This window comes from Drosophila albomicans, chromosome 2R (genome assembly GCF_009650485.2).
Source record: "Drosophila albomicans strain 15112-1751.03 chromosome 2R, ASM965048v2, whole genome shotgun sequence".
Taxonomy (NCBI): domain Eukaryota; kingdom Metazoa; phylum Arthropoda; class Insecta; order Diptera; family Drosophilidae; genus Drosophila; species Drosophila albomicans.
In genome coordinates, this window is record NC_047631.2 from 15,075,698 (window position 1) to 15,102,471 (window position 26,774).

The 26,774-nt window shown below is 39.5% G+C and overlaps 4 protein-coding genes and 1 long non-coding RNA gene across 11 annotated transcripts; 2 read left to right on the forward strand and 3 right to left on the reverse strand.

Moving 5' to 3' along the window:
• On the forward strand, positions 1 to 8,218 carry LOC117573518 (ubiquitin carboxyl-terminal hydrolase 12). Its single transcript, XM_034256751.2, has 2 exons — positions 1 to 54; positions 6,446 to 8,218. The coding sequence occupies exon 2, from the start codon at positions 6,784 to 6,786 to the stop codon at positions 8,050 to 8,052; it is 1,269 nt and encodes a 422-aa protein (XP_034112642.2). The 5' UTR covers positions 1 to 54; positions 6,446 to 6,783; the 3' UTR covers positions 8,053 to 8,218.
• On the forward strand, positions 7 to 26,244 carry LOC117573513 (putative mediator of RNA polymerase II transcription subunit 26). 5 transcript variants are annotated; one of them, XM_034256744.2, is made up of 8 exons: positions 12,938 to 13,008; positions 15,852 to 16,946; positions 18,875 to 19,806; positions 19,963 to 20,500; positions 20,564 to 20,741; positions 21,825 to 24,473; positions 24,627 to 25,013; positions 25,079 to 26,244. In XM_034256744.2, exons 2-8 carry the CDS (start codon positions 16,292 to 16,294, stop codon positions 25,098 to 25,100), a joined length of 5,361 nt encoding a protein of 1,786 aa, XP_034112635.2. In that variant the 5' UTR covers positions 12,938 to 13,008; positions 15,852 to 16,291; the 3' UTR covers positions 25,101 to 26,244. The 5 variants fall into 5 exon arrangements, with proteins under 5 accessions (XP_034112637.2, XP_034112636.2, XP_034112632.2 ...); XM_034256745.2 differs by having other exon boundaries at positions 12,936 to 13,008; positions 18,875 to 20,500; positions 24,789 to 25,013; XM_034256741.2 differs by having other exon boundaries at positions 12,937 to 13,008; positions 18,875 to 20,500.
• Positions 203 to 970, reverse strand: LOC117573524 (uncharacterized). The gene is made up of 3 exons (XM_034256759.2): positions 890 to 970; positions 746 to 822; positions 203 to 689 (listed from the first exon to the last, which is right to left on the reverse strand). Exons 1-3 carry the CDS (start codon positions 905 to 907, stop codon positions 377 to 379), a joined length of 408 nt encoding a protein of 135 aa, XP_034112650.1. The 5' UTR covers positions 908 to 970; the 3' UTR covers positions 203 to 376.
• LOC117573523 (uncharacterized) lies at positions 1,445 to 3,381 on the reverse strand. 3 transcript variants are annotated; one of them, XM_034256758.2, is made up of 2 exons: positions 3,331 to 3,375; positions 1,445 to 1,942 (listed from the first exon to the last, which is right to left on the reverse strand). In XM_034256758.2, the coding sequence occupies exons 1-2, from the start codon at positions 3,340 to 3,342 to the stop codon at positions 1,499 to 1,501; spliced, it is 456 nt and encodes a 151-aa protein (XP_034112649.2). In that variant the 5' UTR covers positions 3,343 to 3,375; the 3' UTR covers positions 1,445 to 1,498. The 3 variants fall into 3 exon arrangements, 2 of the variants coding, with proteins under 2 accessions (XP_034112649.2, XP_051863114.1); XM_052007154.1 differs by lacking the exon at positions 3,331 to 3,375 and adding an exon at positions 2,006 to 2,073; XR_007955321.1 differs by lacking the exon at positions 1,445 to 1,942 and adding an exon at positions 2,885 to 3,267 and having other exon boundaries at positions 3,331 to 3,381.
• LOC127565986 (uncharacterized) lies at positions 5,447 to 6,439 on the reverse strand. Its single transcript, XR_007955322.1, has 3 exons — positions 6,152 to 6,439; positions 5,834 to 5,995; positions 5,447 to 5,716 (listed from the first exon to the last, which is right to left on the reverse strand). It is a non-coding gene; the product is annotated as an uncharacterized LOC127565986 (long non-coding RNA).
• Positions 26,245 to 26,774: the final 530 nt, after the last annotated feature.

Genomic DNA, 26,774 nt, shown 5'->3' on the forward strand with positions numbered 1-26,774 from the left:
AAACCAAGAGGAATTTTCTGGACAAGAGCACAACAAAAGGAAACTTTGCAAACGGTAAGAAATTAGCAAATTTCATTGTTTAATATAGAAATTATTTGTGCTGATTAAGTGAATAAATATTCCAACGATTTTCGGAGGGGAATCGTAGTTGATAATCTGCCTGAACTCACGGTCACACATTCTTAATAAAAATGTTTGTCAATGTTAGAGGGAATATTCTTTAATGATTTTATAAAATAAACTTGGTTGCTGACTATCCATAATAAACGCTCTCAGCTTCATCGGCGATATTTAAGAAATATATGAATATTTTTTGGTGTTTTACACAAATGATTTAAATTGCACGATTATTCGTTCAATTAAATAATACTTTTTTTTAGCCCGTGATCACTTTAAGAAGCGTTGGACTCAGACGATCGTCAACGAGTACTTCGCTGACATTATATTTAACTTGATATCCATCTTCATCGTGGGTGAAATCAGCTCTCTCCTCAAACAGCGTTTCCCCTGTTTCAGAGTCATTGCTGGGTGCAAAAAAGAGCGAACTTCGCCAGCCAGTGATGATCTCTTCGGTCTCAGTTGATGACTCCGTGTTGGTCTCGATCTCAACGTCGTCGACCTTGGTACTGTTGCACGGGCTGTCTGTTGATGTTTTTGTTACATTTCGGACCTTTGGTACTTCTTTAATGCTGAAATGGATAAACAATTAACTAATGATTTATACACCCTTTCTTTCAAAACTTACTGGAACACGTAGAATACGTTGGTTGCTGCATCATTTAAATCTATGGAAATGCATAGCACTGTGAAGAAGCACAGAAACTGCAAGAGGTTAAAGTTGATGAACAATCCGAAAGATATTTCACACTATTCCAAGGAAATTACTTACCGTGATGACTTTGATCATTCTAGTTTGAGCTCTCAGAGTGCACTGTTGAATGCATCAGAACTCCCAACTATATTTCATATATATATAGTCAACGATATATTGGCGCTAGGCAATTCCGTATCTGGAAACAAGTTTAACCGGTATCAGAAATGCAATTGAGAACTTTGAGAATCCCACATGAGAATCTATATGAAAGTATTGAATGAACGAATCCATACTATTTATTTGTTATACGGAGAAACCAGTTTTCAGTCAGACACTTTTCTATTCAAATACTGTTATTGACTTTAATTCATAATTACATGCAACCGGTGGCAATGATGATTGACACTAATTGCCAATTTTATTACCGTCCAACTGCTGTGCAACATGTACGGGGAATTTTCAATCTGTGTAGCAGTTTTGGAAAACTTCGCAAAATATTCCAAAAACTTTAAATAACAAACAAACAGTTGCTAATTAAGTACGACAATTGTTAATCTATATCTCTAATGGATTGGGATATGAAATCAATTAAATTCGTATTCGCAAGGGAGTTCCCCTCGAAGTGTGTTACAAAGTGCACTTTATTATTAATTAATTCTCTAAATTACAATAATTAATGTAGACTTAACCACCTGCAATCACCTTTAGAGCTGTTGCGCTTAATTTAGTGTCAAATCCACAGGGCATTATATTAGTATCATTAGTTGGCACCTTTTTCTTATTATTCATATTCACTATAGGTATTTCACTAGGAGTTATTCGCACTGCTTTAGTCAAATTCGCGCCCATCAGAGATATTGTAAAATTGCAGAAGATTGGCATTTCAACGGTATCATTCATTGACTTTGTGGAATGCTTTTTCAGTATTAACATTTTTGATTGAATTGTGTGGTTCTGCTCTAATTTTGCAGCCTTTTCAAGAGTTGTTATGTGTAGCGCTTCGTATTTCTCAGTTGTCTGATCTTTTCCTTGTCCATAAGTTGTGCTATTTATCCTTTGATAGACATTTGTTTCCAGTATTGGATGTGCCCCGATGGACGACAATCCCAGCAGAAAGATAGAGATAATCTAAAGGAATTAAACTGGTTGTTATTATTTGCTTCATAGTTGACTTCACATTCCGCCACTTACAATCGATTGCATTTTTACAAACGTACTGTTTGTTAATCTCACTTTGCCGAGAGCTTTATACTCAAAGATGCTTAGTTATCGATGCGAGAAATTACCCACTGATCTGTGTTTATTGCATTTGTATTTCGCAATGATGCTTGGGCGTTTTGTATCGATTTTAGCGGGTGATTTGTCACAGAAGTGATGTGGAAAAGTCCATCATCCTAATTAGGATTATTGGGTAAAAAGCGATTAGTATTGATCTATTTTGAGGCACATTTATATTCAATACTGTACGAAATTCAACTAATTTTGTGGATATATCATAGTGTGACGCGTTAAAAATTTTTTGTTTCGTGATAAATAAATAAATCAATTTAAAAAAAATTCACTTAAGTAATAGTATTTTCAACGATATTTTCTTTTAAACTCAAATAATAAGGTTCTCTAACCTTGCTAAATTTTCCATTAGCGAATTTCACAATTATTGAAATTTGACTATTTAAAAACAATTTTAGGTCTTTGTGCTGTTATTATTCCTTAAAAAATTCTTAGGGAGCACACATTTTTATTCGAATTCGGGAAAGAAAATCTAACCAAATATCCATGTGACCTTAAGCAAGTTCCTTGCAAATTTTTTTATTAGCTTTTTTGAAAAATTGTATTTTGTCTGTCGGAAAGACTATGTTTGAAATTCTTTTACTTTCAACCAAACATTTATCTAAAAAATTTGCTTTGCATTTAATATTATAAGGATTAAAGAGTTTCCATTATAACAAGTAAAAAAAAAGTAATATAAACTTCTTCAGACAAATTTATGTGCCCAAAGAATAATAATCATTGGAAATTAATATGGCTTTGTTTGTTTTCAATTTTTTAATTATTAAAAATCCACAGGGCATTATATTAGTATCATTAGTTGGCACCTTTTTCTTATTATTCATATTCACTATAGGTATTTCACTAGGAGTTATTCGCACTGCTTTAGTCAAATTCGCGCCCATCAGAGATATTGTAAAATTGCAGAAGATTGGCATTTCAACGGTATCATTCATTGATTTTGTGGAATGCTTTTTCAGTATTAACATTTTTGATTGAATTGTGTGGTTATGCTCTAATTTTGCAGCCTTTTCAAGAGTTGTTATGTGTAGCGCTTCGTATTTCTCAGTTGTCTGATCTTTTCCTTGTCCATAAGTTGTGCTATTTATCCTTTGATAGACATTTGTTTCCAGTATTGGATGTGCCCCGATGGACGACAATCCCAGCAGAAAGATAGAGATAATCTAAAGGAATTAAACTGGTTGTTATTATTTGCTTCATAGTTGACTTCACATTCCGCCACTTACAATCGATTGCATTTTTACAAACGTACTGTTTGTTAATCTCACTTTGCCGAGAGCTTTATACTCAAAGATGCTTAGTTATCGATGCGAGAAATTACCCACTGATCTGTGTTTATTGCATTTGTATTTCGCAATGATGCTTGGGCGTTTTGTATCGATTTTAGCGGGTGATTTGTCACAGAAGTGATGTGGAAAAGTCCATCATCCTAATTAGGATTATTGGGTAAAAAGCGATTAGTATTGATCTATTTTGAGGCACATTTATATTCAATACTGTACGAAATTCAACTAATTTTGTGGATATATCATAGTGTGACGCGTTAAAAATTTTTTGTTTCGTGATAAATAAATAAATCAATTTAAAAAAAATTCACTTAAGTAATAGTATTTTCAACGATATTTTCTTTTAAACTCAAATAATAAGGTTCTCTAACCTTGCTAAATTTTCCATTAGCGAATTTCACAATTATTGAAATTTGACTATTTAAAAACAATTTTAGGTCTTTGTGCTGTTATTATTCCTTAAAAAATTCTTAGGGAGCACACATTTTTATTCGAATTCGGGAAAGAAAATCTAACCAAATATCCATGTGACCTTAAGCAAGTTCCTTGCAAATTTTTTTATTAGCTTTTTTGAAAAATTGTATTTTGTCTGTCGGAAAGACTATGTTTGAAATTCTTTTACTTTCAACCAAACATTTATCTAAAAAATTTGCTTTGCATTTAATATTATAAGGATTAAAGAGTTTCCATTATAACAAGTAAAAAAAAAGTAATATAAACTTCTTCAGACAAATTTATGTGCCCAAAGAATAATAATCATTGGAAATTAATATGGCTTTGTTTGTTTTCAATTTTTTAATTATTAAAAATCCATTTAGTCCACTCCTTTTATTTAACATATTAAGGGAAAATGTAACCAAATCTCGTCGTGGCCAGACACAATTTTCTTGTAAATGTACAAACAAATTTTTATAGAATTGACTAAATATCCATGTAAAAATAAACGTATCCTTTCAAGCAACTATAAAATATGATATATACAAGTGCATTTCATATAAGTTCTGAAGAAAAATATAATTTCGCAAATATAAATAAAATTATTGAATTATTATAGTGTTTTATTGTGTTTTTTTTTTTTTTTTTGATTATTAAAAATTCTTTAAATGATCACCTTTTAGTCAACATTTGCGAAAATCTTGTAAAACTCAAATTCCAAGTTTTATAGTTTTGATTTCATATCCATAAGGATTTAAACGTATTCACTAAAGCAAGTATAAAATATTTAATAACCAAGCAATGCATCTTATATAAGCTCTGAAGAAAAAAATAATTTTTCATAGATAAATAGTTTGATGTAAATAAAAAATATGGCATTTTTTTGTTTTTTAGTGTTTTATTGAATTATCCGTAAAATAAATATTAAAAGCTTGACATTTTTCCATAAAATCTGTTTAGGTTAACTTTTGTACAATTTACAATTAGATTAAACAGTAATGTAATAAATAGTTAAAATTAAAATAGGGCTAGACAGAAGCAAACAAACATCCTTTGGTATAGTGAAGTTCTCTAAAATTACTGTGTGAGAATCTTAAGTAGTTTCGCCGATAGGCGATTCACTGGCTCCACTGGATATCGTTTGTTTGCATGAAGAGTACGAGTTCCGTTCTGTGCGACAGCTTGAAGATTTTCAGTAGCAGTGGTGATAAAAAGGTACTCCAACTTGGTGTAGTCGGTGAACTAGTTACAAAGAATCAAATACGGTTGGTTGAAGTTGTTAGTCCTTTATAAGTTTTTGATGCTCTTTCTGGTGTTGGCGGTTTTTTTTTTTTTTTTAATTACAATCCAAAAAAATGTTTAGAAAGGCGTTTCTAATTTGCTGTGTGATTCACTTGAAGATAATCAAGTACTTTTTGTTGATGTTTAGTCCTTGATTGGTTTTTAATGTTTCTTTCTCGGATTTTAAATCCAAATTATTTGAAGTGACTGTTTCTTATCCTTTGCTGGGTTTACGTGTACCTTCTGTATAAGTTCTTATTGTCTTGGCGTTCAATTGTGTTCTGAATGTCTGGAAATACTTCGGCCTCGGCTTTTATACAGCAGTTGAGCGTCGGCCATTGGCACACGACCAGCGCACGTCATTGGATCGTTGTGGCTTTGCGGAATTTTCCCAGCGCACTTCTAACAGATTTTTTAGAAAAGTTACCGAGTCAAGCCGTGGATCGCCATAAAAATACTACTATATTTAGCCACTAGATACAATCAATTGTTAATGGTCCAATTAAACATGCAAAATCGGGTGGTGTAATGACGTTGACTACTAGTTAAAAGTGATTCATATTTATATAGCCATGAGCTGGGAAAAAGGGGTGTACCTTTTTAAGAAAAGCTAGAAGAAGACAAACAGAGTTATCTTTAAGATCGAACGAACTAGAGGCAATATATCATATTGTCTTAAGCAGTAGAATTAATTTAAATGTAGTATGAATATAGCATAAATGTATACCTGTCCATCCGATCTCGTTAATCGTTTAACTAATATGAAATTTATTCGAAAACGTCATTTGAAACAGAGGGTCGTGACCACTTGAACATCTCTTTAGTTCATTTATGGATGGCATTGCATAGGCGTTTTAATGTAATGTGTTGTGATTAATACAATTTCTAACTAAATGCAATATTAATCATCAAGATATTCAACATATTTTTATTCAATTAATTAAATTAAATAAACAAAGAACATATTTTCTTTAATTTACGAATACATTTGAATACAATTTGTGAACAATTCAAGCAGAAAGTGATCCTAAAATTGTGTAAATACCTTTTGTGCGCCGGTGAAACACTTTGGAAATTGTTTGAAAATAATTTGGAGAGGGGATCAAATTGAGGCATTACTTTCGAGAAAGAAAAAACATTTTGTTTTAGTTGTATTTTATTTTAATTGCTTAGTTTTTAATGTCGCCACACATGCCACATACACATGAGACGAAAGAGAAAAGCGAATGTAGTGACAGCAAAAAAAAAAAAAAACATTAGAATATTTTTATAATTTTGTCGTTTGTGTTATGCGAAAGAAACTCACGTGTATCCCCTCTTCAAAATTATTTATTTTCAGACAAATAGAAAAGTGTTTTGCGCATCTGTCAACCCAATAATTCAGAATCTCTATAGAAAATCCAAAAACATAAGTACAGAAAGCAAAAGATTAAGCAAGAAGAGCGAATCGCTCCTCCTATGATACTTGTCGATTGAGTCATATCTCGGTAAATCGTAGAACTATCAATACAACTAGTACTACTACTACTACTACTACCAACCACCAAGCAACCACAACCGTTCACAACCACCAACCACTCTACTTCTCGTACTCTGCCTATAACAACTATCGACACTAAGCCATACACGGTGTGGGGCTTTCTGTACCGCTGTGCCGCGGCAGCCCCTGTAGCTACCATGGGCGCCAACGTCTCGCAGCTGGAGCGCGAAATTGGCTCCGATCTGTTTCCGCCGAATGAGCATTACTTTGGGCTGGTTAACTTTGGGAACACGTGCTACAGCAACTCGGTGCTACAGGCCCTCTACTTCTGCAAGCCCTTTCGCGAGAAAGTGCTCGAATACAAGGCCAAGAACAAGCGGCCCAAAGAGACGCTGTTGTCGTGCCTCGCCGATCTCTTCTACAGCATTGCCACGCAAAAGAAGAAAGTTGGCTCAATCGCGCCCAAGAAGTTCATAACGCGATTACGAAAAGAGAAGGAGGAGTTTGACAATTACATGCAACAGGATGCCCACGAATTTCTCAACTTTCTGATCAATCACATCAATGAGATCATACTGGCCGAGCGTACAGGAAAGGCGGCAAATGGCGGAACAGCAGCTGCAGCAGGAAATAGCAGCAATACCAACGCTGCCACCACAACGAAATCCAATTCGAATTCCAATTCATCGCATTCAACATCAACCTCGACCTCGAATTCGACAGCCACCAATGGAAATTGCAGCAACTCGACCGGCTCATTGAGTGCCACCACAAGTGTCCTCGATGGCAATGGCAGCCTTACAGCCACAACCACGCCAATAACCCAAACTAATGGCGCTAACACAGAACCGACCTGGGTGCATGAGATCTTCCAGGGAATTCTGACATCGGAGACACGTTGCCTCAACTGTGAGACTGTGAGCAGCAAGGATGAGAACTTCTTTGATCTACAGGTGGATGTGGATCAGAATACCTCGATTACGCATTGCTTGCGTTGCTTCAGCAACACTGAGACGCTCTGTTCGGACAACAAATTCAAGTGTGACAATTGTTGCAGCTACCAGGAGGCACAGAAGCGCATGCGCGTGAAGAAGTTGCCCATGATCTTGGCCCTGCATTTGAAGCGATTCAAGTATATGGAGCAATTCAATCGTCACATCAAGGTGTCGCATCGCGTTGTCTTTCCGTTGGAATTGCGGCTCTTTAACACCTCCGATGATGCCGTGAATCCGGATCGTCTGTATGATCTGACCGCCGTAGTTATTCACTGTGGATCGGGACCGAATCGCGGTCATTATATTAGCATTGTAAAGAGCCATGGACTGTGGCTGCTGTTCGATGATGATATGGTCGATAAAATTGAGGCATCGACCATCGAGGATTTCTATGGCCTTACCTCGGACATACACAAGTCATCGGAGACGGGCTATATACTGTTTTATCAGTCGCGCGATTGCGCCGCATAGAAAGGAATCTTTTGCTCCCCATAGGTTTTTAATTTTTAAAGATTTTTTTATAAGTTCTCAATATTGTTTGTCATGTTTCCTATACAATTTAACGCAAAAAATGTTATGTTAAGCTAATCATTTTACGACTATTACTATTCAATAATAAATAACGACTATGAGAAAAGGCGTTTCTTATATAATATATGGAATTTATTTCACCACTTTTGCGCTAGGTCAGTTATTTTGCAGTTGGGGGCTTGTCTGTAGGCGACTAGGTAAATGAACATTACGCGAAATGAATTTCCCATTCAGGCATCAGGTCTATAATCTACTTAGTAATAATTCACAGTGCAATTGACAAGTTTTACATTTCAATAGAATTATCCGACAAATTACAAAACTATAGACTAGAGTTGAAGGTGCTACGTGTGCCTTAGTAGGTGGTCTCCCAGCTTGAGTCACCCGCTGATCATGTGCTTATCACACGATCAATTGCAACAGGTTTAACCTCAAGAAGTATGGTGATACATGTTCAAGCATGTCACTAACCACTAACGAGCCACATCATCAAACATTTCAATGGAGCTGTATTATTATTAAAATTCTTATCAACAATTAAACAATTTAACCGTAACTGCAATGTGTGATGCTATTGTTGCATTTGCATTAGCATTTTTACAGTAAACTGATCAATTACGTGCATTTTGTTTATACTATGAAGTTTGCAAATTGAATTAAATTAAATTACGACTTTTTGCGCCAGCAATTGAAATTGACTTTGGCTTTCGTAATTGCATATTTTTTTGCGTTTTATTACCCATTTTATAAATGACTATTTTTATTTGTTTGTTGTTTTTTTGGTATTATTCATCTTTAAAACTCCTATGTCAAATTACACGTCAAAATTCCAATAAAAATGTTTGCAAAAACTGGTCGAAAGTCTGTTGAAATATTTTGGTTGTATTTTGTTTTTGCCACGGATTCGAAGAGTCATTGAAAATGACGGCCAATTAGTTGAACTACACTAAAAGAAAGAGGATAGGTTTGAAAATGCATTCAACGTTTTATTCATTTGTTTAAAAATAATCTTACCCTTCAAAGTTAAGTTAAGTTTACTATTGATATTCAGTTTAATGAAACGTTTTCAATGCTTTATTTATTTATACGAAATGTATTCATACATAAAATGATCATATTATTTAGTAGCCTAGAAATTATAATTTTTTATTGGACATAATTTATTCATAGATTTATTCAATTGACAACTATTTTTGAAATGATTTCTCATATAAATTGAATTTACATTGGGAATTTTCTCACAGTGCATGTATGCATATTTGTCGCTAAATGACAATCGATGTTGCAGTTGCAGACATGTGTTGCCAGTTGGGTTTGTTGCCTGTCATGTTGTTGAGTCGCCTCGTAATTGCACCGCCCCGTTGCGTTGGTCCCGCGGCGCGGCGCGGCGCTGGATTGATTAGGTTTATCTTATGGACCGGCTAGACTATTCCGCATTGATGACGATGACGACGAGTGCAGGTTTGAATATGAGTGTGAGTGTGAGTGCGAGTTGTGGGTATGAGTGAGTGCTCTTTTGCGCAGACTCGTAAGTACCCGGTTATTACGCACTTTTCAGTTGTCGGCGGATGGATGGCAAATGACTTTCACTTTGATGCCAAACAAAAAATACTTTGCGCAATTTCTTTATGGGAAATATCTTTGGTATTTTGTGTGGCATGTGGCATGGGACATGGGATATGCGGCGTGTGTTGTGTTTGCTACGCTATCGACAACAATATGCCAGTTGACATGTAACATATTGTTGTTTTTTCTGCCTGCAGCATGTGGCAACTGTGTGTGTGTGTCTCCCTGACTGCCAACAGGAATATGTCAAGCGATGTTGCAACATTTGCCACACTGTCTCGACTTTCCAAATTGACAAGCGCATCTATTATCAGCTGTGATTTAATTGAAATGTTGCATGGACAACAAAGTAATTTGGTAACGATTTTATTAATGCCGACAAGCAGCGAGTAGTTCTTGGCGAGCAAATGTAAAAATGTTGCAAGTATAAACAGAGGCATCAATTTAACAACACGCCCTTAATTAGCTTGTTTGCCACATGTGGCGTTGTCTACTGGGGCAGATCACCCTTTGGCTGTTTGTTTGATCGCCAAAGAGTCGTAAAGCGAGAGGGAATGTGGGAAAGCGGTAAGCGGAATTCGTTTCTCTTGGGCGCTGACATCATTACGATCCGTTATGATATTAAATATGTCATTAAATATCTTTCTCAAGTGCGCCTGTCGCCATAAAAATATTTAAGAGCAGAACGCATTAGCTCATTTATCATCCGCCGCTTGACTGTAACTCGAAACCTTTGGCATCTGACGCAAAAGTTATATATAAATTTCATGTTGATATACATAATTTTAACTTTCCTTTATTTCCGTAAAGTGCGTGGCGAAATTTTAATGTAAATTCGATAATACTAAATTTATGATTGAAACTAATACATATTTTTTTGAAAATGATATCAACAATGAATTATATTTTGATAAAGTGCTTAAAAGTGCACTTCAGTCATTATTAAGCAATGAATTATATTTTAATGAAGTGCTTAAAACAGCGAACTTCTGTTGCTATTAAATGTTACTTATATAGGCTCAAAATGCGGGATGAATTTTTAATACAAACTACTATTATTTTATACAGATTATTCATTTATTTACTGCACATTGATTGAAGAAACAAAACTGACGGAACAGTTCTTTATTTACAATCTGACCTCTTGGGGATTAGTAACTATAGACGGCGTTGGCGCAATGTGAAAACTTTGACCAACCGCAAACACCATTCGAATGCGGTGGCAGGCGTTGCTTTTGTTTACTTCAGCAATTTATTTTTGTGCGAGGCAATTAAAAACGCGCTGGCTGGCAAGTAGGAGGCCAGAAGCCTGCCTCCATGTTCTGCAACAGAAGCCGAGGGTGGTCGAGAAAATTTGTGCGCTAATTTGCCTTCGTTGTGTCGCCATTTACTAAAACACAGAGGCAGAGGCAAAGACAGCGGCTACAGTGTCAGGGGCATCTGGGAAATGAAACTGAAATTGTTCATAGATGACTGTGAAATGCAGCTGATGAGTCATCGAATTGGGGAAAACGAAACTCGATTATAAGTAAGGCACCAAGTTGCCAAGCCAATAAATGTGTCTAAATACAGTGAAAACTTGAAAGCTCAACTAATTTTTAAGTATTCATAAATTTTCTTATTCATGTTTATTTTTCATATTGGAATATTAATTTGTTAATCCATTTCATATTCGAATTTAACATTTGTTAATCCATTTCAATCTAAACTCTTGTATGGTTTTGCTGCTCTCATTTTATTTTTGTATAGCACCTAAAAGCATGCTGTGTTTTTTTCTCTTTGTTCTCCGTCTCGCTATTTTCACTCGTTGAAATGTAGATGCGTATCATTTATTAACATAAATAAATTGTCAGTTGCTCTCGTTATTGTCTGGCTGCTGTGTCTGCCATATCCATTATATATGTATATATATCAATTTATGGATTATGAAAGTGACCTCACCCTGGGGGCTCAGCTGCTGGCGTTGTAGCAGCCTCTCTCTCTCTCTCTCTCTGTTGTATTTGAATGAAGGAATGAAATGAGAGCATTGTAATTGTTTTTATTTCTCGATGAAAAAAGCGAAAAAAAAATAGCAAAATAAAGTGTTGTTATGCTAGATATTTTGATATGTTCTTCAGCTCACTCTCTGAGTTGTTTTTTATCTGTGTAAACAAAGTTTTGCTCTCGCTGGCAAACTCATTTTCATATTTCTGCTCTTTAATTATTTATTCTTATTCGCAGTTGCGAGATATTTTTCTATGATTGTAAACAAAGTCTTGCGCTCTTGAAATTATTATTATTGTTGCTTTGTAAATTTTTTTGTTGATATGTTGTAGCTGTGAGATACTTTTGTATCTATTGCACACACACAAGTTGTTGCGAGCCGAATGTTTTAGTTCGATTTTTGTGCTCTTTGACTGTTATGCTATTTGTTATTCGTTGTGACTGATAATGTCGATCGTGGAGGGTCTAGTTGTTTATTTATTTCCCAATGACGTACGACTTTGACTTCAACTTCGATGTCGACTGAGAGTAAGAGTGCGTGTTTGCCCTTATTGAGTTTCTTTTCACAATTTATGCGCATTTGTAATTGTTTTATTAGGAAAAGTCAGTCTTGTGCGCTCGCTTCCCATCATTAATGAGGCACTTGCACCCACTTCGTGCCCCCTCAAGTGTCTGCGCCGCAGATGTTTATTGAGTCATGGCACGCGCACATGCGCATTATCAGATCACGATCTTATGTCGGGTATATATCCTGCCGGAAGCCACTGGCTGCACTCATTACACCCCCGAACAAACGCTCCCTCTCTCCCTCTTTGTCTGACCTAAATGAGGGTTTTTTGTTTTGCCACTTGAGCAAATGGTTTATCGTTTGCCTCATTTGTCTGTGGGAGAGTCCAAAATCATATTCACTATCAAGTGTATTAATTTAACACATGTCTGTGCAAAGAACACACACAAGAACTTTTACAATAAATGTATTTTTGGGGTTAATTCTGTTGCACATTGTATAATCATGGCATCGAATGCGCTCCACTCGCAACGTCACACAGCAAGCACTCTCCATTTGCTTCGGCTCTTTTCGTTTGCATTTGGCCTGGGAGGCGCCCCAAGCACACACACACCACACACACACACACACACAAACACATGCACAAAGGCCAGAGAGACAGGCAGCTGGGAGAGATTGCTGCTGGCTGGCTGGCGCACATCGTCGAAGCGGTCGTCGCTTTGTAGTCGTCGCATTTCGCTCGCGTTATTTTCCATCAGTCTCCTTGGGCTTGTGCTACCGTGAAAATGTGCGGCGCGTCGTTGTCGTGTGTTTCGCTGTGAAAACTGATTTCATTTCAAGTATATTTCACTGTGTGTGTAGTGTGCTCTTTTTTTATATATACAAAGCAAATACTTTGATGGCAGATACATTTGTATCTTTAGTTAAAAACTTGCGTTGTGCTCTTAATGAAGGATAATTAATGCGTGCGTTCGTATGTGCTGGCAAACATCACGCCACATCGGAGTCTGTTATCCGCAAGATACAATTGCCATGCTAAAAAAATGACGCACCATCTTCGCGACTCTAGTGCGTCTCTCTCTGTGTGTGTGTGTGTTTGCAACTCATCTGCTCTGTGCAAATGTAACAAAGACCCCTTTCAGCCCCTTATCGCTCCAGACTGTCGCCGGTTGACGAACTTATTTAGCTGATTACAAACTGTTTTGTGACTGCAATCGAAAGAAATGTTGGAAATGTCACAAATTTTGTTATAAATTTGCTGCATTTGGAAATGAAATCACCTCAGCCAGCTGCTATAGCTACTATATCTACTACACATTTCTATCATTATCAAATACTTCGTTTAAACTCGTGCCTGTTTTACTAGTTGACAGCGAGCGCTTTAGTTTATCTTATCAGCTCGAAATCAAAAATGTTGCCACACTGATAAGCCGTTGGCTGCAATTTGCTTTCGTTTTATTGCTCAGAGAAATTGACACTGTTTTCATTTGTTTTTAGACGACTTCCGCATTACACGCAAAGTGATTTCGTAATTGCAATTGCTAGAAAATAGATGCAACAACAACTGCAACTACAGAAACTTTGGCACTTCTACTTGCATCGATGCATAAATTTTCTAGCTGGCTTATTTAATTGTGTCTGAAAAAAAGAGACGACGACGAAGGGAGGCAGCGATGCAATTGCAACTGCAACTGCAATGTAGGCCAACAAGTGCGTTGAACTAAAACGCAGCATGCCACATGCCGCAGAACAGATAGAGAGCTTGCAGTTTATTCGCGAGCCCTGACGTCAGCCAGAAAACCCAAAAGTAACTGAAAGTTCTGCCTCTGTGCGATGCACGCGCCGTAGAAATGCACATTTTGGTCCAGCGAGTAAAAAGTTCAAAATGTGATTGAACTTCACGTGGCACATGTGGCAACAACAACGCACACACACACACTCGATTTTAATTGCCAACAGGCGGTACCTTGAGTTGAGGCTGCAACTGTAGCACGCACTTCGTGCCACATCTATTTCCAGCCAAGGTGTAAACTGAATGCCAAATGCCAAACGCTAAACGAGTACAGTTCACTTCGGTTTGCGAGTGCGAATGTGGCGAATGCGAATGCGAATGCGTTTTGCCTGTTTATGATTACTTGCAACAACACGCCTGGCGGCAGCCATTGAATTTATCGATTGAGTGTGCAAAAGATGCTTCAACGTGTCCCATCCCATCCTCTGCTCTCGCTTTTGCTATTACGTTGCGTTGCTCTTGGCAAGCTGCCAGTTAGCTTAACCTCACACTTGCAACACACCCGTTTTGGCCATCGGCAGCCATTTTGCTGCTGCTGATGCCACTTCTATTGTTGTTGCCACACACACACACAGCTACATATAATGAGGCAGCTCCTTGTTGCAAGCAGTTTTTGCGTTTGCGCTCCGTTTAAGTCGTGATACCACCACTCGATATTCCCTTACTTGCTTTGTCTGCTTCCTTGTCTCGGCAGGACTTTCGCTGCTTCCTTTGTGCGGCAATTATGTGGGGCGTGTCTGGGACCACGGTATTTTCTTTTCCTTGAAAGCACCCCCAAAAGCAAGCAAAGCACACGCAAGTCTGCATCTTCTATATCTATCTATAACTACTTACTATAGTATCAACTGTATACTGTATATCTTTTCTATATTCCTGCTGATGTCATACATCAAAAATGTCAAAGCACCTGGCACCTTGTCTTTGTTGGCGACATTGACTATGCTCGCCGCTTTATTCGCATTCGTTCTGCTTATGCTCTAAATACATTTCAATTGCAAAGCCAAATATTGTGACAATATATCACACACGAAAATGTTGCCTCTGGTCTGCTTAATAATGAACTTAGCCAAATAGTGTTTTGGTTTAATTTTAGACGAGCCCACAGCAAACAAATAAACTGGCTAATATCACTTGGCTGTGGTTGCAACAAGGTTGCCAAGGTTTCCACAAGGCGAGCCACAACTGCAACTGATTTACATTTCCTTTTTCCGGCCGATTTAGCGCAATTTATGCCACTCGAAAGTAGGATACTGCCCCTAAATGTGGCACCTATGGCCAGTTTGCAGCAGTTGCCACACGAAACTGGAATCGATATTTGCATTTGCCTTGGGATGAAACCCAAAAGTTGTGAACAAAGGCTGAAAGTTACATTATAAATTTGCAAACTTTTAATATATGAGGTGTATCAATAAATATTTAAAATAATTTCTCACATTTTTAAGTATTTAAAAAATATATATTTATACAATCTTCAGAGATTCTGTCTCAGAATTATATATTGAATTTTGCTTGGATTGCCAAGATTTTTACAATCTGCTAATCAAATTTCGCTTCGACTGCCAACAATAAAATTAACTATCAGAATGATTCATTCTATCTCTGCATGAAACCCATTCAAAATCGTGTCATTTTTACCCATTGCCTTGAAAAGTTTTTAATCTGAACGCTGCTTCCAAATTCCAAATAGTTGTTGGAAAAAGCCCCAAAAATGATTGAGAATTTGTGTTTAGCTTATGAAAACATTTCGTTGGGACTGCAGAAAAACTCATAAATAAGTTTTATATGCGTTCGCGCTACAACATGAAAAGAGAGAAAACAAGAAAAAATATAAATACATGTGCATGTGCATGTGTATTTATAAAACTTAACTTTGTGACTGTACACGCACAGATTGAGAGACAGAGAAAGAGAGAAAACTTACGCATAAAGCAAAGCAAAACAATATTTAAAAATAGACAAATTTTACGTTGAAATCAAAATGAAAAGTGCATCGAGATGAAAATGTAAATGAAAAGCAAAAACGATCGGCAACTAAAATAAAATGTGGAAACAATCAATAGAGTTGAACCCTTAAAAAACAAGACAATATCCAAAAATATAAATATAAATAACAATTGCCCCGAAAACGCCAACAACTTGGCAACAAGTGAAACCAGCAACAACAACAACAACAAAGATTTTCCAGCAGCAAACTGCGTTGGTCGAAACAATCATTGGGCCAAAAATAACAACAGCAGCCGCAGCAGCAACAGCAGAAATATCGTCGACGTCAGTTCCAGCAACAAGCAACATTTGTTGCAGCAACATTTGATGGTCGCACTTGCAACTCGATGTTGTTGCTTCTTTTAGCGTTCATCATGAGATTCGTAGACATTTCCAAAGTGCAACGACGGCAACGTTGCGCGGCCTGCACCACAGCTGGCGTTGATTGCTGCCCCCACATCGATGACAACGGCAACACAATGCCTTGCTGGCAACATGTTGCTGTCACCAGCAACAGCAGCAGCACCAGCAGCGGCTGTGACAGCAGCAGTTCTTCTAAGGAGAACTATTATGCACCCCAACAACAACAACAGCAGCATAAACAACAACAGCAGCGACAACAGCACAATAACAACATGGGTCTAACACCGCAGCAATTGCAGCAGATACGTTACTATCAGCACATGCAGCAGCATCAATTGCAGTTGCTGCAACAACAGTTGCTGCAGCGACGACGCCTACAACAGCAATTACGCGAACAGGGCGTCGTGTTACCCAAAACAACAGCAGCAGCAACAACAACAACTGCAGGCTTGACTTGCAATCAACAGTATTTAATGCAACAACGCCTGCAGCAACAACAACAACAGCAACAATATGTCAACAACAATAATGACAATGATTATTTGAACAACAACAATAACAATCGCAACAAAAACAACATTAATTACAACAGAAACAATTACAATAACAACAACAACAACAACAACAGCAACACTCAAGGTGGGCAGCTTCAAAAAGAAGTCTCTTGACTTTCGTCTTTCGTTTAAGCTTAAAGTAAACTTTAATTTAGTTAATTGTGTGTTTATCCACCTCGCCTTCTCCTTCCCCTTTCAAATATTTACTTTGTCAAAAAGCTCTACCAATATTATCTCTTGTTAAGCTCCACTTTCCAACAACCTTCAATTGCGTCCATAATTGATCGTAATGAAACCCAACCGAGCTCCACAACACAGACTCAACTCAACTCTTCAACTCAAATTGCCAGACATGCGAGTGTTGAGTGTGATTGTATTCATAATACCCTATTAAGCATACGAACACACCCAAGAGTATCTTTTGTATGGCTACTCAGCATTTTATTTGCATATAAGCTCACGCGTTGGTCTTGCTCTCAAATGCAGGGGAATGTGAGGAAGTATTTTATAGGGATTGTCACTTATTTGAAAAAGAGTGAGCATATAAAAGCAGACAAAAATAATCTATATTTCATTAAATCAACTTAAGTAATTGTATTTCTTATGTATATTAAAACAACAATAAATTTATGAAAATAGTTCTGCCAGATTGACATCTCCTAGATATATTTTAAGGAGCTTGTCACTTGATTTATTTTTGTTTTTTGAAAAGGCTCAATAATGAAAATTTGGTAAATTTAATTAAAACAAATCGAGAAATTGCAGTTCTTCCAAATATAATATAATTCAAATATAAATTTCTAAACAACAAATGAAAATGCATTTTATAAAGTTTATTCTCTACGATACTCATGAAATAGCTATCGAGCTATGTTTTTTTTTAAATACAATTCCGAGAAGTTTTAATGGATTCAAAATAATTATAAAGTCTGTCTTTAAACAAAAATCCACTTGCTATAATTAAACTGCTCTCTAGTAGGTTTAGTGACATGCAAGACAGTTGAGAAACTTTCAGGAGACGCTGTCGCACTTTCTGGGAGGTTCTCTCTCCCCCAAAATTCAAACATTTGTTTACACAGCAAGTTAATTATAAATGCCCGACAAAAAAGATACCGAGACTCGTCTAAAGATATTCTTGTATGTAAAGTCGTGTGCAGTCGATGGCACTGCGGCATTTTCGGTTTGGAAATTTGTTTATTTTATTAGCTGCATTTCTTTCTTTTTTGGGGAAAGTTACCGGCGCTTGACACGACATTGCAACGTAACTGCTTAAACTTTAACCTTTAATTGGGCGACCAAAAGCCAAGACAGTTGCATGTGCAACGCGACGATGCAATGTTAAAAAAAAAAAAAGAAAACGTGCGAGCAGCTCGTAGTGAAATTTTTATGGGCTGATAGGCCGTGCCAGGTCCCTTCTCAGTCTTCGGGGTCTGAGTCGTAAAAATCTCGCGGGTATAAAAATAATGCTTATAGCCATAGCCTTGGGCCTATTGCCTATACCTGGGCATAAAGAATAATGTGAGCTACTTTAGTACCAAGTTCTCCAGGCTGCGCTGCTTTCGAATCATAAAAGTTAATTGAAACATTTCATGCTCCATGGAGACGGAAAAGAAATTGTCACATTTATGTCTTAAAAACGCGCGGCACGCTAATGCGTATTAGTAGAAAATACGTGTGTGTAATTTTAATGGAAATGTGGCAAGTTGACTGACTGCTGCGACTGATTTACTAATTGACTGCATCCTATACTAAATTTTTACATTTTTAGTATTATTTTTTTTTTTTTAATTTTTAAAGTAGTCTTACGTATAATTGTCGTTATAGTTATTAATTGGGGAAAAAAAACATAGAAAAGTTAAAACTGTAATTAAAGAGGAGCTAAACAAAATACATTTTTAATGTTATAATCTAAATTTATATATATATTGGATCTAAGTTTTAAATATATATAGCCCAATTAAAATTCACCACTTTTCAACATCTGATTGAATTTCCATTTTGATTTCCTTGCAGGATTAAAACTTCGACGTGGCATGACAGAATTCTCAACAAATATCGACAACCACAACATCAGCAACACCAACAGTAGCAGCCACATCAACAACCATAACGAACATCACTACAATACATCGCTATCTAAACCGCTATCTAAACAAAACTCACCCGCAACTCATACGCCATATAAGAATAAAAATCACACCGCATCACAGCATCCCCATCTGCTTTTAAACTTAGCCCAACAGCAACAGCAGCAACTGTTGCCAGTCGGTGGTGTTAAGCAATACAACGGCAACACGGCTGCATACAACACAATCTTGGCCAGCGTCAGCGGCCCCGGGTCGGCACCACAGTCCCCGCTGCACTATCGAAAGCCCCTCAATAGCCCCAACAATTCGCTGTTTGCTGCACATGCAACAACGGCTGGCAAACGCTATCAGCAACAGCAGCTGAACGATCGCCTGTTGCAGCAGCAACACTTGCAATATTGCCAGCAGCAGCAGCTGCAACAACTGCAACAGGAGCTCAAGGATGATGGTGAGCGGGATGCCAGTTTAGCCTCCGAAGCCGAGGAACTGAGCGAAGAGAGCCTCAAACAGAATGTGGCCATTGTGCTGAGCAATTTGGATCGCTATAACAGCGCCCTGCGTAGCATTATATTAAACGAGCAGGTGAGCAACATCAGCAGCGTGATTAGACACAGCAATAGCAACAGTTTGTTCCTTGACGACGATTGCGATTACGACGAGCTGGACAACAATAACTTTGTGTGGAACGCCGGCAATCAGCAACATCAACAACAACAACAACAGCAATTTGGGCAGCAGCAACAACAGGGACAAAAAATGGCGGCAACAAATGTGGCAACACCCGAATCCGATTACAACAGCAATGCAACAACGCCTGGTGGCCGCAGCAATGAGCCTGTCCAGCAGCAGCAGCATGGGGTAGGTGGTATGATGCTTTGTGGTGTCAATGGTGGTGGTGGTGGTATACTTGGTAGCGTCTCAGCTGTTGGTGGTGGTGGTAATGTTGGTGGCAACAATATTAATTGTTCGCTGGCCTCGTCGCAAGATTTTACTCACGACAATTCCGATTATCAGTGGTTCCTGGACTACGGTTACCGGGATTGTTGCGGCGGTCTACAGCGCAGTGTACTCAGCTCCCTTTACTACGATGATTTGGCAATGAATTTGGATGCCAATCTCGCCGAAGCGGACATGGAGAGTTTCCGGACTGAGGACATACATTCGCTGCTTTCACAATTGCCCGCTTATTGCAAGAGTTTGGGCGGTGTTAACAGTCGTCTGCAGCAATCATTGATATTCCAACAACAGCAGCAGCAACAACAACAGCAGCAGCAGCAACAACAGCAGCAACAGAGCAACATGATGTGCAACATGCAGCAGATGTCGCACAACATGTCGCAAACCTCAACAACATCAACAAATGAGCTCATCGACAACTCCTTCTGCAAATCGGAGTTGCTCTTCTCACCGGTCAAGGAGTCGCACATCTCAGTGGACTCTCTAGATATGGATGCGTATCCCGACGAGGGCGATATTATACTCACCTGCAATAAGGACAACTATACCATCGCATTCGAGGGCAGCGTTCTCTACTCCGACGACAGTTTCTACGGTAAGTCTGCCCCTGCAATTAATTCCTAGTATATTTGCATTAATATAATTTTAATGCTTACAGCGGATCCATGCGACATTGCAGCGAGAAACAAACAGAACTGCATCAATCTGCACAGCAATCTGGATGACATTGTGAAGCGTAACAAGGCCCTGGAGGTATCCATGTCACGATCGGCACAATCCTTTCAGCTGCTCTGCCAGTCGCCCAATCGGGCCCCCAATAAAGCCCAGCTGCAGCGGTAAGTGTAAAGTTCCCCAACACACACAAAAACACACTCACTCAAGAGAGAGATTGGTTTTTGGGCTGTCCAGCTTCGCATTGCGGATGTTCTCTCCTCCCTCGTTGCTCGATTAAACTGCAACTAACTGAGAGGTCATTTCAATTTATTTCAATTAGCTTTCATTTATGTGGCACACACTCAAAATGAGAAACAGCTCTCGCAGCTCATCGTTCTGTGACCCCCTTTCCCCCAACACAACCCCTTCGCTCACTTAATTTCGACAAGGGGTCTGTCACCGCATTTATTAGATATGAATATGCATTTGCTGAAGCAGCACATTTGGCACAATTGACCTCAAGCTCTCATTTCCTATGCCAGCTCAAATTTGCATAGCGAAAAGTGTAGATTTTTTAGAGAGGATATCAAGCTAAAATAGAATTTTGGTTAATTATTCCTGTTCTTTAACGTTTAGTAAACATTTAAATGCATTAACTTTGTCTGCTTAGGTTTTGAAATCAATTCCATGAAATATCTAAACATTACATGATTTGTTTCTTCCTTGAGTTAAATTTCTAAATGAGTTTTAGCGTATTTATCTTATATTTAGTTAACCGTATTAACTTTATATACTGAGTTTCTTAATTCATTATATTTGACTTTATAAATATTCCTTCGCTTCAAATTAAATTACGATAAAGCAAAGGGATTTCAAAAGCGTTTAACATGCATCTATTTCTCCCTAAAATGTAAATATTATATTTAGTTAGATACTTATGACTCAGCAGTTGATAAGCAAATATTCTGATTAGCTTTCTAAAACAACTTGTTTAGCTCTGATTAGTTACTTATTAGCTCTGATCATATAAAACGGTTTCCCATCTTTATCGTAAAATTCCCATTTTTATGTTTGCTTGTAAGTCAGCGCCATATGGCGCTAAAGGGATTAACTTCTGAAATCCGTCAGGCAGTCACGAAATTAGAGATTAGACCGCAACTGCGATGCGCTGCCGCCCAACAAATTAATCCTGCAAAATTTCCGCCAACAACAATTTGTAATGTGAAAAAAACACACACTCGATGTGTCTGCGATGTGTTGTAAAGACGCTCGTTTCTCCTTGTTTCGCCCGCTCGCAGGTATCCGTCGGGCAACAACAACAACGATGGCACAACGACGGAAACAATCACACTCACACGCCACATGCCGCAATGCAGCGTAAGGAAGAGCAATAGCCTGCCGAATCTGCAGCGTGCGATTGCGTTGAGCGATCGTCTGCAGCGAGAGCGCGAGCAGCAGCAACAACAGCTACAGAGTGGGAGTGGCGAACAGGACGAGGACCAGTCGGGACCACTGAATGTGTCGCAGGCCATAAGCACATCGACCATGGAGTCGTGCACGTCGCGTTCCCGTAACCTATTGCCCATGTGCCAGATGCCCATCTCGATCAGTGTGTCCATATCAGAGCGCTTGCAACAAGAGCAGCAGCAGCAGTCAACAGATCAGTCGGATCAGCACAAAGAGCTGGCGAATGCAGCGACGCCAACGCCACAACAGTCGCAGCATCAGCAACACCAACATCATCATCATCACTCGCATCGGCACAAGCATCGCTGCAGCTGCGCTTTGTCCTCGTCGGCTGCATCGCAAGCACACATCTCCGGCTCGGCGTCGTCGGGCAACTCCAATCCGGCCGCCTTCAATCTAGTCAAGCTATTCATTAAGCAGAAGAGCAGCAGCAGCAGCACCGGCGCCCCAGACGAGGCACAAGCCTGTGCTCTGACCAGCATGGACGTCTCCTCCGGTTGTTGGCCCTCCAGCGATGCCGCCGGCTCCAGCTGCAGCAGCAGCTCCCTGGAGAAGCGTTTGCGCAAGAAGAGCATGAATGACTCGGGCAAGGGTTCGGCAGTGAGTCGGCACGAGGACGATGAGCACTACGATGAGGCGGAGGCAGCGTCCACGCCGAAGCGTCAGTTGCGCACACGTTGCGATGCAGTGTTCTACGATGATGGCGCCAGTTCTAGTTCAACGGGTTCGTTGACGGCCACCAATTCGCCGGCCCATCGGAGACGCAGCGTGCCACTGCGGAATCCCCAACTGTATCAGCTGGCGGCCAACACACAGACGCAGACGTCAACGCAATGCAGCCAACATTCGTCGGAGGCCAGCAATTCGGAGCAACTGACTCAGGTGCCACTCGGCGCCAAGTCAAGGCGTCCACTGTCGTGCGCCTCCAGCTCGGAGATGATAACCCGGTCGATGCAGACATCGTGCGGCTCGTTGAGCACCACACGCAGCAGTCTGAGTGAACGATACAAGTGTGTGCCGCCCTCGTTTCTGGCAAAGCTGCACAACCTGGGCGAGCAGCGTGAGGCGCCCATCTATGTCATCTATCCGAACTATGCGCTGCCCGATCTCGGCTTTGTGAAGACTAACACCAGTACCGAGGTCATCTTCTCGCCGTTCAACTATAAGATGACACTGGAGAATGCTGGCGGCATTTCCAGCTCGAGTGGTTCGCTGAAGAAGCAACGCAGCAGCCAGAGCATCAATGAGCAGGAAATGTTCAAGACATTAGACTACAAGCACATTGCTGACTGGCATTCTCTGGCCACGCTGCTGCCCGTGGAGTATCGCCGGCGATTGCAACACATTCCTGAGGTGCGACAGATATCCGGGCAACTGGATGCGGAGCTGTCGCAGCGACCGCTCTTCTGTATGTCGCCGCCCATTCGCCGCAATCGGTCGAATGTATGCGATTGTGCCAAGAACTTGCAGCAGCAGCAGACCCAACTGACCATGGATGAGGCATCCAGTTCGGGTTCTAGTCAACCCCCAAGCTCCGGCTATCGTGGCTCGTCCACGCTGCTCACCGACTCCGAAATGGATGCCGATCCGCTCAAGCAAATGTACGTGTATCAGTATGAGCAACAGCGCATGGATTCGGGAGCAGAGATGAGTCCGGCCAGCCGACAGTCGAGTCAGCCGCACACTCCATCGCATCCCATGCCGCGCAGCATTCTACGCAAAGCGAACTCCACGCAGGCGCGTTCCAAGCGCAACTCTATGATCGAGGCCAAGCAGACGCAGCAGCTGACTAAGCTGGAGAAGCGTCGCAGTCTACAGGAGCCGCCGTACAACTATGCGCTCGGCTCCACGGACGAGCTGGCCGAGGTCTTTGAAGAGGAGGAGCATGCGGTGCAGACACAGCCGCCAACGAAGCAGCGATTGTCACGCAAGGATCTCGATGCGCGTGCCAGGGCTGAGAATTTCCTCGCTTCATTGCCGCGTTCCGAGCTCAAGTATTACGCGGAGATTGCGTCGATTCTAGAGTCTTCCGGCGAGCAGGTGCAATACGATGCGGCGGCACTCAAGAAGGAGGTCAGTCGTGTGCTTAGCCAGCAGAAGAAGGTGTCATTTAACGACGTTGCAGCCGCAACCGAATCGGAGCTGCAACAGCAGCAGCACGCCAAACGTTTCTCAACGCCGCCCAATTCGCCGAACATTTCCATTGCGGCGCTGCAGCGACGCGAGACATTGGATGTGCAGGAGCAGCGCAAGATTGAGACGAATCGCTTCAAGCGGCTGCAGATCCAATGGGAACTGATGAGCAAAGATTCCAGCATGCTCAAAGAGTTGGCCAGTGAGCAGGCAACCAAAAGCGGTGGCTCCACGCCCACGTCAACCAACTCGACGGGTTCCAATTCAGCACAAAAGTCGCGCATACCACGACCAGTCAGCTATCCAGCGGGAAGGTGAGTGTCGTAGAATCGATTGCGATTTATTTGAAATTCTTGGTTTTGGAAATATGTTTTTGCTAAATTCTGTTTCTTTTCGGTTTCGACATTTTGTATCATTTGATCTGCATGATGTTTATTTTGATTTTGATGATGATTTGGCATGATCAGAAGTCCTCGGTCCAGTGTCACCAATATGAATCCCTCTCCTGCTCGTGTCGCAGTCACGGCCGCGGCCAAAGCCAACGTCACACCGACACGTGCACCAAAGACTGTCACAACGAAATCTAAAAATTCGCCCGCTAATCTTTCCTCCTCCCCACAAATCTGCAGAGTCAGCAGCGCACAGGATGCAGCTAGCAGTGGCAAGTGCAGCACTCGATCGCCCAGTCGCATTGTGCAACCGAAACGTTATAGTCTCGCCGGCCCGCCTTCAGCAAACCCAACAGCAACCACTCCCACATCTGCTGGTCGTGCACGCACACCAATAAGTCGAGCTGGATCCGCGGCGACCGCACCGAATACACCCAAAAGACAGAGTGTCGCCCCATCATCCAGGTTAGTAAATGTAATTGTATTTCTTTTTTATATACTCTATATTCACATCCCTTTCTTTGTTGCAGACCGACTTCAAGAGTGCGTTAGGATCAACACAGGCGTTGCAACAATTGGCATTAGTCAGGGATCAATATCGTTCTATCGAGATCCACAATCCACATCTACATCCAAATTCCCAAAACAAAAAAAAGAAAACTCAAAACATATTAACAAAGAACAATGAGACATTGTATAAAAACTAGTTATAAGGCTTTGTGCGGCTCTTCTGCTTAGTTGGCCTGACCTTGGCAGCCTAAAAAGTGATAACAACAAACATAGAGAAAGATCTGAGAGATATAGACAGAGGGAGAAGAGCGAAGGAGCAGAAGAATAACGGCCAGTGGTCAGTCGCAAGTGCTAGTATTTTTTGATTGATTTAAGTTGCAAGATGCGAACTGCAATAGCGGAAGGTAGCTAAATTTCTTTTTTATAATTACTATACAAACAAAACCGCAATTAAAAAACATATTTTGATGTATATATATACAGACAGAGACTCACTCACACAAACACAAAGAAACACGAGCGCATACTTAAACGTTATTTCCATTAGCTAATCAAAGATACAATAACAGACAACAATACATAAATATATATTATATATGAGACAAAAATTTATATAATATGCGTATACATGAAATACATAGTGTGAGTAAATACGAATCAGGACAACAACAAAAGTGAAAATGATATGGATAAACAAAATAATTATTTACCAGGCGAGAAATATGAAGAGCTCAAACAATGATTAGAAAATGGTTTAAGCCCCGCGACATTATGATTTGCATTAATTGATTTCCAAAAGACCTTCAAAACTGCGAATAGCTGCGATTTTGTTATTGACTTTATTGTTTGACACAACAGCGAAATATGATTCTTTTTTATGATTTGGCGTTTTTATTTGCGAGACGTGGTTATATTACCTGCTTTTGCTGCACAGTCTTAAGTTAAAAGTGATTTCAAATTGTACTATATACTTTAATCTATTACTATCTATGATTTGTACTTTAATCCTATCCATCTACTATCTATCTATCTAACAAACTATCGTGTCTAGAACGGAAACAACTCTTGCTATTAATTACTGGAAGACATAATTTATACTTTAAGCTTAAATTTAACCACTTTTGTATCCTTAATTGTATAGACATTTTTATTGTATATCTTCTATATATACAAACCAACACACACACACACATATTGTATTGTATTTGCGGGTGAGATGTATCACGATAAGGATATGCGGGAAAAATAATTATATATATTCATAAAAATATATATATTAAATCTAAACAAAAAATCAACAAAATCAGACAACAAAAAATGTATAAAACACACAAAAAAAAAAATCAATAAAAATATTAATAAAGAAAAAGTATTATCAAAATCAATTGCCATTTTTATTTATTATAACGGAATTTGTATGAGTAGAGAAAGCCAATTTACAAAATATATACGTACAAATCAAACACTTCGCTCGGAGGGCCAAGAGAAATGACCAATTATCACAAATACCAGAGTATCTCAAAAACTACAAAACTACGATAGGCTCTATTTGAGATAGGACTCCCAAGGACTCACAAGAATAAATATCCACTCGATACATTGGTGAGTTGTTAAGAGTTATGTAAAACAAAAATGTAATTTTTCGAGAGAAAGAACTACTACGAAAGAACGCTCAAGAATCGCAAAATCTCGGAAGAATTGCGGATCGCTCAATAA

Bases quoted from the DNA above. Each gene is read 5' to 3' on its own strand.
- LOC117573524 (XM_034256759.2), bottom strand. The intron at 690-745 runs GTAAGTTTTGAA...TATCCATTTCAG, and splicing joins AACGTATTCTACGTGTTCCA to CATTAAAGAAGTACCAAAGG.
- LOC117573518 (XM_034256751.2), top strand. From the start codon at position 6,784: ATGGGCGCCAACGTCTCGCAGCTGGAGCGCGAAATTGGCTCCGATCTG.
- LOC117573513 (XM_034256741.2), top strand. From the start codon at position 16,292: ATGTTGTTGCTTCTTTTAGCGTTCATCATGAGATTCGTAGACATTTCC. The intron at 20,501-20,563 runs GTAAGTCTGCCC...TAATGCTTACAG, and splicing joins CTCCGACGACAGTTTCTACG to CGGATCCATGCGACATTGCA. The intron at 20,742-21,824 runs GTAAGTGTAAAG...TGTGTTGTAAAG, and splicing joins AATAAAGCCCAGCTGCAGCG to ACGCTCGTTTCTCCTTGTTT.